The sequence below is a fragment of the Prunus mume genome, linkage group LG6 (assembly GCF_029339155.1).
Source record: "Prunus mume cultivar Tortuosa linkage group LG6, ASM2933915v1, whole genome shotgun sequence".
In the NCBI taxonomy this organism is placed as follows: Eukaryota; Viridiplantae; Streptophyta; class Magnoliopsida; order Rosales; family Rosaceae; genus Prunus; species Prunus mume.
In genome coordinates this window covers 3,503,834-3,517,694 of record NC_142703.1, presented here as the reverse complement: position 1 = coordinate 3,517,694, position 13,861 = coordinate 3,503,834, and the positions used below count along the sequence as shown (strand labels likewise).

Genomic DNA, 13,861 nt, shown 5'->3' with positions numbered 1-13,861 from the left:
GTGTACTAGGCATATGTACTCAATTTGGCTTGAAACTTTATTTGTTTGTTTGTATTTTTGGCTTATTTACTATAGTGCTCCCTGAAACTATGGTCAAACCTCACTTTATCGCCTGAAAGTTAAAGTGAGCCAGCGTGTCTGCTTAACCAAGATTTGGTGGTTCACTTTGCTGCTCATTGTTAACACAGTTAAAAATTCTATTAAAAATGATGACATGACACGAACGAGATCCACTTTTTTGCTGAAATGTGTACCACAAATGCTCCACGTTTGAAAAATAAAAAAATAAATATTTCTTTTCAATTGGTGGGTGTATTCTCAAGGAGGTGGTTGTTTGTTTGCTTGCTGTATTACTTAAGAGGCTATCCTACAAATTTTATGTAGAGAGTAAGACAGTGTGCAAGTGGTGTTTTTCATGTGTATACATGAGTGAGTTCAGCAAGTAGAGTTGGTTCTCTTGAAGTCATCCTCTATTGATTTAGAGAGATTAATGCTTGTAATCCCATTTTCATTAATGGAAGAAATTTCAAAGTTTCTCCCATGGTTTTTTCCTTCACATTGAAGGGTTTTCCACATTAAATCTTGTGTCTCTAAGCTAGAGGTGTCAAACGGGACGGGCCGGCCCAGCACGGCACGAGCCTAGCCCATTTAAATGAGGCACGGCACGATACGAGCACGAATATTAACGGGCCGTGCTCGGCACGACACGAAATCTTGGGCCGGGCCGGGATCGAAAAATGAGGTCCAATGGACCGAGCTGGCCCATGGCCTGACATGGCCTGGGCTTGGCCCGAGCACGCTTCAAGCACGGCACGAGCCCAAGCATGAGCCCAAACACGGCCCAAGCAGGCCCAAGCACGGCCCACTTAACATTTTTTTCTTTCTCAAAAGTCAAAATGCAATAATTTGACATCTAATGTCATTATTTATATGTTTTTTTAATCATAAATATATATTTGATGTCTTTCATTTTAGGGAAATTACTTGGGTCCTTAATTAATTAAACATATCAACTACAAATTAATTAAACAATATTGGACTTGATATCTAATCAGTACATATGACATATATGCTTATCTTATAATCAAAGCAAGACATTATTTCACATATAAAATAATAAGTTGTTTAAAGATGAAAAGTTGAAGTGGACTTTGTAGAGTTTGACACTTTTTGCCCTCTGCCATTTTCATATTGTTTGGATGTTTGATTGATTAATGTTTTCAAATAGTTCATCATTTCTTGCCTCTAATTATATTTTTAATGTTTATAATTTGAATTATCTAGTGAAAAAAAAAATGAAGTGAAAAAAATTCAAATTAAATGGATTGGTTCTTGAGCCCGAGTATGGCACGCACGAGCACGAGCACGGGCACGCACGAGCCCGGCCTGGTCCGTTTCAATATGGACATGAGCTTTGGGCCGGGCCGGAATCAATAATTTTATTAAATGGGCCGGCACGGCACGGCCCGATAAATTAAATGGGCTAGCCCGGCCCGACACGAAAACGTTAAAAATACGAGTTTAAATGGGATGAGCCGGCACGGCACGGCCCGTTTGACACTTCTACTCTAAGCTCTCTATTTTTCTTATTGTATTTGCACTCAAGCTTCTACAGTTTTTGGTTCGAACCCATATTTACAATTGTTTCTGCTGCACTTGCTCAACACTAATGATTTAGTCGGTTTCTCGGTATGATGGTTTAAATTTCCAAATCTAGTTTAGAATATCACTTTGTCATAAAATAAAGAATAAAAAATAAATCTGGCCCAATAAAAAAATAGAAAAGTTGATATATATCCAAATTCTTATTGAGGAGTTGGGTTTAGTCCTCGAATTTAGTGTCTTTGATCCAAATCTTTTGACTTTTATGCCACGTAGAATTACATTCCTTTTTTAATGTCTTATGATATAATCTTTTTATTATTTTATTTTTAAAATTATTTTGTATTCCAATGTTACTCCTTATGACTTGAATTGGGTAATAGTCATTTATGTCATATTGCCTATTGCATAGGTATATATATGTTTTTTCATATTTTTGATAATGTGTAATAGTACTTTTATGTACCTTTTTTTAAAATTTATTTATAGGTAACATACAATTTTATCTTGTCTATTTTTGTATCTCACTCGGGTAGTCTTCTAATTTATGTTCCTAATTTATAGGTAACACGGTTTTTCACTAAGTATTTTTCGTTGCTAATAATAACACTATTTACCTGTATGTTAGGTACATAATTTAATGTAGGTGCTTGTTTGATCAATTGGTATAATATGTGGGTCTTTACTTTTTATTGATTAAATTGTATTTTATCAATATATTAGGAATATTATAAGGAAAGAATTCAAAATTTAAATTTTGAAATTCAATTTTAAGAAAATAATGCATTAAATTTAAATTTTCAATGTGTTTTTCTTATTTACCTCAAAAGTTAAAATTGATACAACAAAAAAATAATAAATATCAAATGACCTACATCTAAAACAAAAAAAGCGAGGACTAAACCCAATGACAACTAATTGTTTTGGACTTAGATTTAAAAAGCCCATAAAAAAACAAACAGCAGGCAAAAATGAATGAACGGAAAATGAACGTTCTTCCCTAAAATTGAAGCAACTAAACCCTCTCACTCACTACTCACTGCGCTCAACGATGTAAATCTCCGAGAGAGCTCAGCTCGTGAATTGCTTACTCTGCCTTGGAGTAGGTCGATGATGACGAAAATTATGGCCAAAACAGCTCCAGGGCTCAAGCTTCTCCAAAAGGGTAAACCTTCTTCTCTCTATTCTCTGTTTGGGCTCGTGATTTTCAGAACCCAGTTTTGTTTTTTTTTTTTTTCTGTCAATCGTTGTCATACTGTTAGCGTTATGGGTTCTAAGAGAACCACTGATTTGAAGAATTTGGTAAAAACGCGTTGTAAATCTAGTAATCTTATGTTAGATGAAGCAGTGGGTTACTTCAATTCCCTAATTCAAATGAAACCCCTTCCCTCTATTCGGGCTATCACTTATTTGTTGGGAGCACTTTCCAAGATGAATCAGTGTTCAGCTGTTGTTTCTATGTATAAACAGATGCTCGGTTGTGTTGGGTTACGTCCTGAAGTCGATACACTGAATGTTGTTATCAATTGCTTGTGCCGTATGAATCGGGTGGATTTGGGTTTCTCTGTTTTAGCAACTACCCTTAAATATGGTCTTCAGCCCGATGCTTATACTCTAAATACTTTGCTTCATGGGATTTGCAAGTACAGGTCGCTCTCTGAGGCAATGGAGTTGTTCCAGAAAATAGAAGAGAAAGGATTAGCATGCTGTGAAATCACTTACGCTACTATCATTAATGGGTTGTGCAGAGCTGGGAAAACATGTATGGCGCTTGAGATAATCGAGCATATGTATGAAGATGGAAGGCTTAAGCCCCACCCTCAATGCTATAATCCAATCATTGACAGCTTATGCAAGGAAAGATGAATAGATGAGGCTCTGACCCTATTTCGAGATATGATCAACAAAAGTGTTGTGCCGGATATCGTCAGTTACACTTCATTAATTTATGGATTATGCAACATGGGTCATTGGGCACGAGCACTTGCTCTGTATGAAATAATGAATAAGAAAGGCATAAACCCTGATGTTGTCACTTTTAATTCTTTAATTTCTGTTGCATGCAAGTGTGGTAAGTGGGAAGAAGCTGTGCGGCTGTTTAGAAACATGCTTGATTGTGGAGCCTTGCCTAATATTGTAATATTCAATGCCGTGTTGGATGCTTTATGCAAAGATGGGAAGACGGCAGAGTCACTTAACCTTGTGGACGAAATGCTCCTTAGAGGTGCAAAGCCTGATCTTGTCACCTACAACTCCTTAATTAATAGCCTCTGCCATTCTGCGCAATGGAAAGAAGCCACAAGGTTGTTCAATAGAATGCTGGATGAAGGAATTGCACCAGATGTTGTAACCTTTAACACTGTAATAGATGCTCTTTGCAAGGAGAGACGGACCGAGGAAGCGCTCTCCGTGTTAGAGCTAATGTCTCAACGAGGTATGAGGCTTAACATTGTCACTTACAACTCTCTAATTTATGGCATGTGCCTTACAGATCAATGGGATGAAACCACAAGGTTGTTTGATGAAATGGTAGGTCAGGGAGTCTTACCTAATATCATTACTTTGAGAATACTTTTGGATGCTCTCTGCAAAGGAGGGATGACAGAAGAGGCTCATAAAATGCTTGAGGCCAGAGTTAAATATGGTATGGAGCTTAGCACATTAACTTGCAGTATGTTAATTGATGATTATTGTTTTCATGGCAAAATGGATATGGCAAAGAAGGTCATTGATTTAATGGTGATAAAAGATCCTGCCCCTGATATTGCTGACAATTTAGAGTCTTTCTGAAAAGTGTCTCTATTCATCGAGAATTGCCCATTATATGGACAGAATACAAGTTAATTAGGAAAGAACACAGGCTGATATTCAGCCCCTGAAAACAGCTCACCTACCACATATACATGTATCTAATTATAGCTAACCTACCACATATACATGTATCTAATACATGTATCTAATTACAGCTAACCTACCACATATACATGTATCTAATTAATGAAAGAATCTGCTGGCATTTAAATCTGATTTCCTTTGACAATTGCTTCTTGCTATAAAGCCTTGGTCAACGGCTGTATGCAAGCTAAAAGGATAGGTGAAGCTTTGAGGTTCGTTGAGGAAATGATCGAACAAGGGGTGATGCCTGATGTGGAAACCCTAAAAGCTTTGAGGGGTTTGCGTCCAAAAAGGCATGTTGCATCCAGAATAGTTCCCCATGAGACCGCTAGAACTAGTTACAATCCTGTTAAATCTTTTAACTGCTAATTATGTCATTGCATTCTAAAACTTCTAATGACCAAACTATATTAGTGAATGAAAATAGTTTAATGATGATTGTATCACAGACTAGAGTTGCCACTTCTTAGCACAACCCACATCATTCCCAACAATTGGAGCAACCTAAGAGAATTTGCGAAGTGACTCACCAATGGATCCTTTTCACAGGTACTGATTTTCCCATGAGCTTTCGAACCACATCCAAATGTTTACACTTTTCTCAAGAGTTTTCATTATGTTTGATTTTTAATGTCTTTTATATGTTCAATGCACATCTGTTAAGATATTTCATATTGTATTCACCCGAGTTATGTCATAGAGAGCTAGCTGATAGACAACTTAATTCATGTATTTTGAAGACCAAGCTATAGAGCTAAAGTGATTAGCCTGCATAGTTTTATTTTTCTGTTAAAAGCTGCAATGGATTTACCATGCCATTTGTTATGTATAACATTGTGCTATATAATAATACAATATTATCCTTTGAGTTACTAACAGTGTATGAACTTACTATACCAAGTTATTGTCAATGTACTTGTAAATAGAGCTACATTAAAGTATTTTGGTTCATGTTTTTATAAAAATGTGATTAACCGCAAACAGTTTCGTTTCTTGTAGTTTGGTCTATACTTTTTTTTTTTGGTCTATAGTTTATACTAGCTGTTGATGCTCTTTTTCGGAGAGGGTCAACTTAGAGATAGGGGGTTGTCCTTAGCAAGAGAAGGGCCTGGGCCTTCAGTAGAGGGCTAGCCTGCAAAAGACAGAGATAGGAAAAGCAATCGTTAAGCTTCGGACACTTGGTGTGGTGCGGCCGAAGGCTCTCCGATGCCTGAGTCAGCTAGGGGTGGTGACTATTGCAAAGTAGCAGTAATAGTGAGAGAGAGAAGTTACCCTTTTTCTTGGTTACTGTTCCCCATTTATAGGGAAGTAAAAGTAGGAGGTTTGCACAAAGTTCCGATGTGGGACTTTGTGCAAGTTGCTGTGATGATGACACGTGTCTCCTGTGTTTTAGGTTTGGCAGTTCGGAGCTTCGGCAGGTGGTTGTCCCTTCGGAAGAGCATCTCCCTTTGGCAGGGAGGAAGACATGTCTACCTTGGTGTTCAATCACGCTTGGTTAATTATGGTGTAAACACTAGCAACATTATGGAGGGAAATTCAAACACAAGATGTGAACGACTAAACACTCTTAATTACTTGAGCTACATTAGTGAAGAATTGTTTAGTTAATTTTTTAAATAAGCAAATTGTTATAACCATTCCAAAGTAGTTCAAAATAGTCATCATGAGGACCGTCACTCCTTTAAAATTTTCTTTTTCATTAAGAAATGCGTAAAGATTATTTTGGAGTGTTGATAGCAACCTCCTTCAGTAAAGCCAAATTATGAACTTTTTTGTCCAGGCTTGTTGAGAAATGAATGATATCTAAGCCTGATTTAGGATCGACCGAAGTTGTGCGAGATTTTATCTCAAGAGGCTTAAGTGCTATTTCTAGTAGATCACCCAACTTACACATAGTAAATGGTTGAGCCATTTTTTAATTTTAGTCCTCCAACTTGAATATTGGTCTCAGTTCTATTTCACTTCCTCTCATACTGTGGGTCCCGTTGCCTCCAATGAATAACAAAACGAAGGTCTCAATACCCAACACTGCAACTGTTGGCGGAACAATATAAAATATGAATTTAGATTATAATAATTCTCAAGAAAATTGTAACCATCAAATATACAACAAATTTACATGAAATTGATGTAAATCAACACACAAATGTCCTAAAGATAGATTTCGCCCCTACTATTGTGCTCGTAGTTCTATAGGCGTCTATCTCATAGGATTCAACAATCGAAAATCCTAAATTGAAGCACTTTAATTTAAGACTCTGACGAACTAATTATATATTTGTACTCTTGAGACAAAACTAAAAGAATTTAACAATATAGTATCGGGGATGCTCTTTGTTTTTCACGGATAAGAACTCTCTTCATTCTATATTTCAAGTAGGTGAAGGTGTTTGGTTTATATAAAACTCATTACACCTCTTGTTGAAACATAAGAAGCTTTTCATTTGAAAAGTTACAAACACAACTCTACGGAAACAAGACCACTTGATCATTTGAATCTCATCTTTAATAATTAATAACTACACTTTAAAGGATAACCAAATGCAAAACAAATACTAAGACACACAACACTTATTTTTCATTCACTATAGAAATTAAATATTATTAAATAATATAAAATTTCCAACAGCAACCACTCCCCTTTCTCCTCCATCGTCAAACTTTATCCATATAGATACCCCTTCGGTTCTGAAAACTAGTTTTGGTTGGGAAAAAGAAGGGGAAGGTGGCTTGTCGTTCGGTTAGTTCTCTCGGTTGATGCTTATTATTGAATCATATTCACAATTGTCAATGGTAGGGAAGCTAGTGGGAAGTAAAAACTACATAAAATGACTGTTTATGAAAATTATGACGATTGGACCAATGAAGCGAGAAAGTGGAGTTGACTACGGGAGCTAATATTCAAGTTGGAGGACCAAAATGTAAATTGATTATAAATTCAAGGATCATTGCTCCAAAACTGTAGGAATTAAACTTAAAATGACCATTGTGCCCCTAAATTGTATAGAAAATGTAATGCATGACCAACAATGCTAACTAAAGTGGAGTTGAGGTACTACAACAACTATTTTTTAAGTTCAAAGACCAAATGCAAATCGGGCATAAGTTCAAAAATTATGATAGGTCACAAAGCGGTTGGGTTTGAGAGGAGTTCAACCCATTTGGATAGTGAACTTCGAAAGAAACAATTTGAATTTGACAACAATGCTACACTTGCTTAAAAAACAAGAGCCACATTAAATTGAATTGAATGTATTTGAAATAATTAGATGTAGTATGTTTGAATTGGATAGAGATGAGCTTAGTCACTCTGATGAAGGTAAGTTGAGCGGGTGGTTTCACTTAATACATACAGTTAAAAGTCTGTAAGGGATGTTCTTAGAAAGATAAGTGCCTTCAATGTATTGGGGGTGATAATAAAATTCTCCAGTTAGGTTTTCATATGTGAGGAATGACAAAGTGGGTGCTCTTGGCCAGTAGGGTATAGCTTAGTTGGTTAAGCCCTTCCACATCCACTCATGTGAACAGAGGTTCGAAATCCCCAAGCACCATGTGAATATTTGTATAAACCCTCCCTCCAATCTTTTGTACTTAAAAGATTACATATTATGTAGAACAATAATATCAAGTAGGAAATTATTAGACTTTAAACCGTTGCAATTTTAGGCTATCAAGTTACTCAATAAATTCTATATCACTGAAGACGAGTTCTTGATACAATCAATAGGTGTTGCTCCACAGCTCTTTCAACACAAAAGAAGCACTGCTCCGACCCACCTCAGCAAGAATCTTACAACCCTTACTGTTCAAACTAGCACTGACTTGCAAAGCTCCCCAGCTTATCATTTGAAATTTGGTACTGCTTCCACTGCTTCAATCTGTGAAATGACTCAATGAATACAATATGAAATGTCTAGATATATGTGCATTGAATATACAACACAATTCGTGAGGCATTTCTCAAAAAGCTTCAAAACTTTTAGATCCCTGTCGCAGGCTCATGACATTTTACTGAAGCCAACTCTTCTCAGCTAGAGCCGTCGCTGGTTAGATACACGCCATCAAGCTATGACAATTTGATGCAATCATGTTTGAAGTGAAATGTATTATCAAGTTTACCAGTAGCAACATTGTTTGGCCATTAGAATTCAAAAATTAATAACACAAGTAACAGCTAAAGATGTCACATGAGAGTTACTAGTTCTCTCTCTCGCGGGCCATTACTCTGCAAATGCGACATGCCACTTAGCATGGAAACTTCTCAAGGTGTTTTGCATTTCCAGATCAGGAAACAATTCCCTTTGGGTCATTTCCTAAGCAAGCCTCAAAGCTTTATGTATTCTTTTAACTTTTATATAACCATCGACCAATGTTTTGTAGCAAGCAGTATCACGCACATGACCCTTAACCACCATTAAATTAAAGACCTTCAAACAGAATCTATTGATCAACATACTGTAAGTCATTGTGCTAAGCTCCATACTATATTGAATCTTTGCCTCAAATACTTCGAAAGCCTCTTTTGTCTCCCTCCTTTGCAGAGAGCATCCAAAAGTATTGTCAAAGTTACAATGTTAGGTAAGACTCCGTGACCTACCATTTCATCAAACGACCATGTGGCTCCATCCCATTGATCTGTAAGGCACATGCCTTTAATTAGAGAGTTGTAGGTGAAAATGTCAAGTCTCATACCCCTTTGGGACATTAGCTCTAACACAGAGAGGGCTTCCTCGGTCTGTCTCTCCTGCAAAGAGCTTCTATTACAGTGTTATAGGTTACAACATCTGGTGCAATTCCTTCATCCAGCATTCTATTGCACAACCTTGTGGCCTCTTTCCATTGCGCAGAATGGCACAATCTATTAATTAAGGAGTTGTAGGTGACGAGATCAGGCTTTAAACCTCTAAGGAGCATTTCTTCCACAAGTTTTAGTGTCTCTGCTGTCTTCCCATCTTTGCATAAAGGATCCAACACAGAATTGAATGTTGTTATTAGGCAAGGCTCCACAATCAATCAAATTTCTAAATAGCCGCACAGTTTCTTCCCATTTTCCAGACTTGCATGCTGCAGAAATTAAGGAAGTAAAAGTGACAACATCTGGAATTATGCCTTTCTCATTCATTATTTCAAACAGAGCAAGTGCTCGCTTCCAAAGACCCATGTTGCATAATCCATAAATTAATGAATTGTAACTGACGATATCTGGCACAACACTTCTATTGATCATATCTCAAAATGTCTTTCTTTGCATAAGCTGTCAATGATTGGATTATAGCATTGAGGGTTGGGCTTAAGCCTCCAATCTTCATAGATGTGCTCGAGTATCTCAAGTGCAATACATGTTTTCCCAGCTCGGGCACAACAAATTAATTATACGAGCGTAAGTGACTTCACTGCATACTAATCCTTTCTCCTATATTTTCTGGGACAACTGCATTGCCTCAGAGATCGACCTATACTTTCAAACTCCATGAAGCAAAGCAGTCAAAGAATAAGCATTGGGCTGAAGACCATGTTTAAGGGTAGTTGTTAAAACAGAGAAACCCAAGTCCACTCGATTCACAGGGCACAAGAAATTGATAACAATACTCAGTGTACTGACTTTGGGGTGTAAGCCAATACAACCCAGCATCTGTTTATACATAGAAACTACAGCGGAACACTGATTCATCTTGGAGAGCGCCCCAAAAAAATGATTTATAGCCTAAATAGAGGGAATGGGTTTCATTTGAATTATGGATTTGAAGTGATCCAGTGCTTCATCTAACCCAAGATTACCAGATTTACAACGCATTTCTACCAATTTATCCAAATCAATGGTTTCCTTAGGGTTAGGATCCTATAATTGTTTGAAACCACTTCCATTCACTAATATTGCTTGGTCATACAAGTTTAGAATGCAATGACATAATTAGCAGTTAAAGATTTAACAGGACTGTAACTAGTTCTAGCAGTCTCATGGGCAACTATTCTGCAGATACAACATGCCTTATAGGACGCAAACCTCTCAAAGCTTTTAGGGTTTCCACATCAGGCATCACTCCTTGTTCGATCATTTCCTCAACGAGCCTCAAAGCTTCACCTGTCCTTTTAGCTTGCATATAGCCGTTGACCAAGGCTTTATAACAAGAAGCAAAATCAGGGACATGATATTTTGTCACCATTAAATCAATGACCTTCTTTGCCTTATCCATTTTGCCATGAAAACAATAACCATCAACTAGCATACTGCAAGTTATTTTGCTCAGCTCCATACCATATTTAACTCTGGCCTCAAGCATTTTATGGGCCTCTTCTGTCATCCCTCCTTTGCAGAGAGCATCCAAAAGTATTCTCAAAGTAGTGATATTAGGTAAGACTCCCTGACCTACCATTTCATCAAACAACCTTGTGGCTTCATCCCATTGATCTGTAAGGCACATGCCAAAAATTAGAGAGTTGTAAGTGACAATGTTAAGCCTCATACCTCGTTGAGACATTAGCTCTAACACGGAGAACGCTTCCTCGGTCCGTCTCTCCTTGTAAAGAGCATGTATTACAGTGTTAAAGGTTACAACATTTGGTGCAATTCCTTCATCCAGCATTCTATTAAACAACCTTGTGGCTTCTTTCCATTGCGAGGAATGGCAGAGGCTATTAATTAAGGAGTTGTAGGTGACGATATCAGGCTTTACACCTCTAAGGAACATTTCTTCCACAAGGTTAAGTGCCTCTGCTGTCTTCCCTTCCTTGCACAAAGCATCCAACACAGAACTGAATGTAACAATATTAGGGAAGGCGCCACAATCAATCATGTTTCTAAATAGCCGCACAGCTTCTTCCCACTTACCAGACTTGCATGCTGCAGAAATGAAGGAAGTAAAAGTGAAAACATCAGGCCTTATGCCTTTCTTATTCATATCTCGAAATAGGGTCCTGGCCTCATCTATTCGTCTTTCTTTGCATAAGCAGTCAATGATTGGAGTATAGCATTGAGGGTAGTGCTTAAACCTTGCATCTTCATACATGTGCTCGAGTATCTCAAGTGCAACACATGTTTTCCCAGCCTTGCATAACCCATTAATTATAGTAGCGTAAGTGATTTCAGAGCATCCTAATCCTTTCTCTTCTATTTTCCGGAACAACTCCATTGCCTCAGAGATCGATCTATACTTGCAAACCCCATTAAGCAAAGCAGTTAGAGTATAACCATTGGGCTGAAGACCATGTTTAAGGGTAGTTGCTAAAACAGAGAAACCCAAGTCCACCCGATTCATACGGCACAAGCAATTGATAACAATACTCAGTGTACAGACTTCGGGCTGTAAGCCAACACAAGCCAGCATCTGTTTATACATAGAAACTACAGCGGAACACTGATTCATCTTGGAGAGTGCCCCAAACAAATGATTGATAGCCGAAATCGAGGGAATGGGATTCATTTGAATTACGGAATTGAAGTGACCCAGTGCCAAAGAGCAAAACTGGGTTCTCACAATGACACGCCCAAACAGAGAATAATAGAGAGAAGATGGATTACCCTTGTGGAGAAGTGTCAGAGCTGGAGCTCTCTTAGCGATCGTCATCGTCGTCCAACTCAAGACTGCAATTCAAATACCGTCTTCTCCTCCTGCCAAAATTTTCCTATACCATGGTCCATGGATCATACTCGTGAAAAAATAGCAGCTGCTTCAACAGAAGTGAGTGAGAGCAAACAAATATCTTCACAAGTATGCATGTTGAAATCAGTCTCTGTATGTGGAGAGTAACAAATATCTTTACAAGTATCTCTTTTCTTTTCTTTTTTGGTTACATTGGGAGGAGAGAAACCCCTTGGGGTTTCGAACCTTGGTGCCAAGCAGGGGAAGGGGGAAGCCACCACTGTGGTATCTGCTCTCGACTACAAGTATCTCTTTTGAATTATTGATCCAGTGCAGTTGCAGTTGTGACCGCAATGTTATATTGATAGATCCACCCATGAACATAGAATAGCTAAAGTTGTTTATGGGCCGGGTCGAATCCCAACTATGTAACCCATCTGTTTACAGCGACATAAAAAATTAAATTCAAAATATATAAATAAGAAGTTATTAAGAGAAAAAAAAATTACAAATTTAGCTTGTTTGACAATATTGACATTGAATTCAAGGAAAAGCCGAAGGGTTAAAACAAGAAAGGCACCTCTAAGCCTGACAAACTCAAAAGCATCCTCAGCCACAAGGTTTGCAATGCGTGATTGGGAATTTTAATTTATTTTTGGTTAAAAAAAAGTTCAGAGTGAGCGGAGGTTATCCCATTACAGGCTAAGGCATACCAAAACCTTTTCAAGCACTTACAAAGGGTTTCAACACATGAGATTTGGTAAATATTCCTAACTACTGGAGCTACAAACTCATTGGCTTAGAGCAAGTCCAGCGCTCACCCAAACCTGGGCAAAAGGCCCCTGGCAGCCCAACTCCCTCCAGCGAGAAAGAGCTCGGGCAATGGCTGGGTCCCACCAGCTGGGCAGCCCAAGGGCAACTTTCGCATGGGCTTCGCTGGCAAGCTGTTATCTTGACGTGACCAAAAAAATTCAAAAAATTATAAAAATTCAATTTTAAAAAAAATAAAACCAAAAAATTATGGATATTTTCCTATAAATACATAACAATTTTATTCACTTTCCCTATAAATACATAACAATTTTATATTTTGTTGCATATATATTTTTTTTTCTTGCCCTTGACTTGCCTTAGACTTTGCCCTCATGGGTGGAACCACAAATGCAAAGGCTGACACTATTCACGTGAATAGTTGCAACCCTTGCTTGCCCTTGCCTTAGACTTAGCCCTTGTGGGTGGAGATGCTCTTAATGATCTCAACATCTCGGGCATACAACATGCAGATTCCATAGGATGGTTTTCTACTTAAATGAATGTAAATTGGGTCTCGGGGGAAAGTAGTGCCTATTGTAAAAGTTTTAGATCCAGGTCTTCTACTTAAACCTAGAGGTGTCAAATGGGACGAACCGGCCCAGCAAGGCACGAGCCCAGCCCATTTAAATGAGGCACAGACGGCACGAGCACGAATATTAATGGGCGGGCCGGGATAAAAAATGAGATCTAATGGATCGGGCGGCCCATGGGCCAACATGGGCTTGGCCCGAGCATGCTTCAAGCACGACACGAGCCCAAGCACGGCCCACTTAACATTTTTTTCTTTCTCAAAAGTCAAAATGCAATAATTTGACATCTAATGTCATTGTTTATATATATATATATACATATATATATTTTTAATCAAAAATATATATTTGATGTCTTTCATTTTAGGAAAATTACTTGGGTCCTTAATTAATTAAACATATCAACTACAAATTAATTAAACAACATTGGACTTGATATCT

General features: G+C 37.8%; 2 protein-coding genes and 1 pseudogene across 2 annotated transcripts; 1 reads left to right on the top strand and 2 right to left on the bottom strand.

The window, feature by feature from the left end:
* Positions 1 to 2,560: 2,560 nt before the first annotated feature.
* On the top strand, positions 2,561 to 5,369 carry LOC148915849 (uncharacterized). Its single transcript, XM_089055180.1, has 3 exons — positions 2,561 to 2,767; positions 3,252 to 4,246; positions 4,661 to 5,369. The coding sequence occupies exons 2-3, from the start codon at positions 3,499 to 3,501 to the stop codon at positions 4,864 to 4,866; spliced, it is 954 nt and encodes a 317-aa protein (XP_088911306.1). The 5' UTR covers positions 2,561 to 2,767; positions 3,252 to 3,498; the 3' UTR covers positions 4,867 to 5,369.
* Positions 5,370 to 8,157: 2,788 nt separating this feature from the next.
* Positions 8,158 to 10,067, bottom strand: LOC148915848 (uncharacterized; annotated as a pseudogene).
* Positions 10,068 to 10,342: 275 nt separating this feature from the next.
* Positions 10,343 to 12,378, bottom strand: LOC148915847 (uncharacterized). Its single transcript, XM_089055178.1, has one exon. It carries the CDS (start codon positions 12,060 to 12,062, stop codon positions 10,464 to 10,466), a length of 1,599 nt encoding a protein of 532 aa, XP_088911304.1. The 5' UTR covers positions 12,063 to 12,378; the 3' UTR covers positions 10,343 to 10,463.
* Positions 12,379 to 13,861: the final 1,483 nt, after the last annotated feature.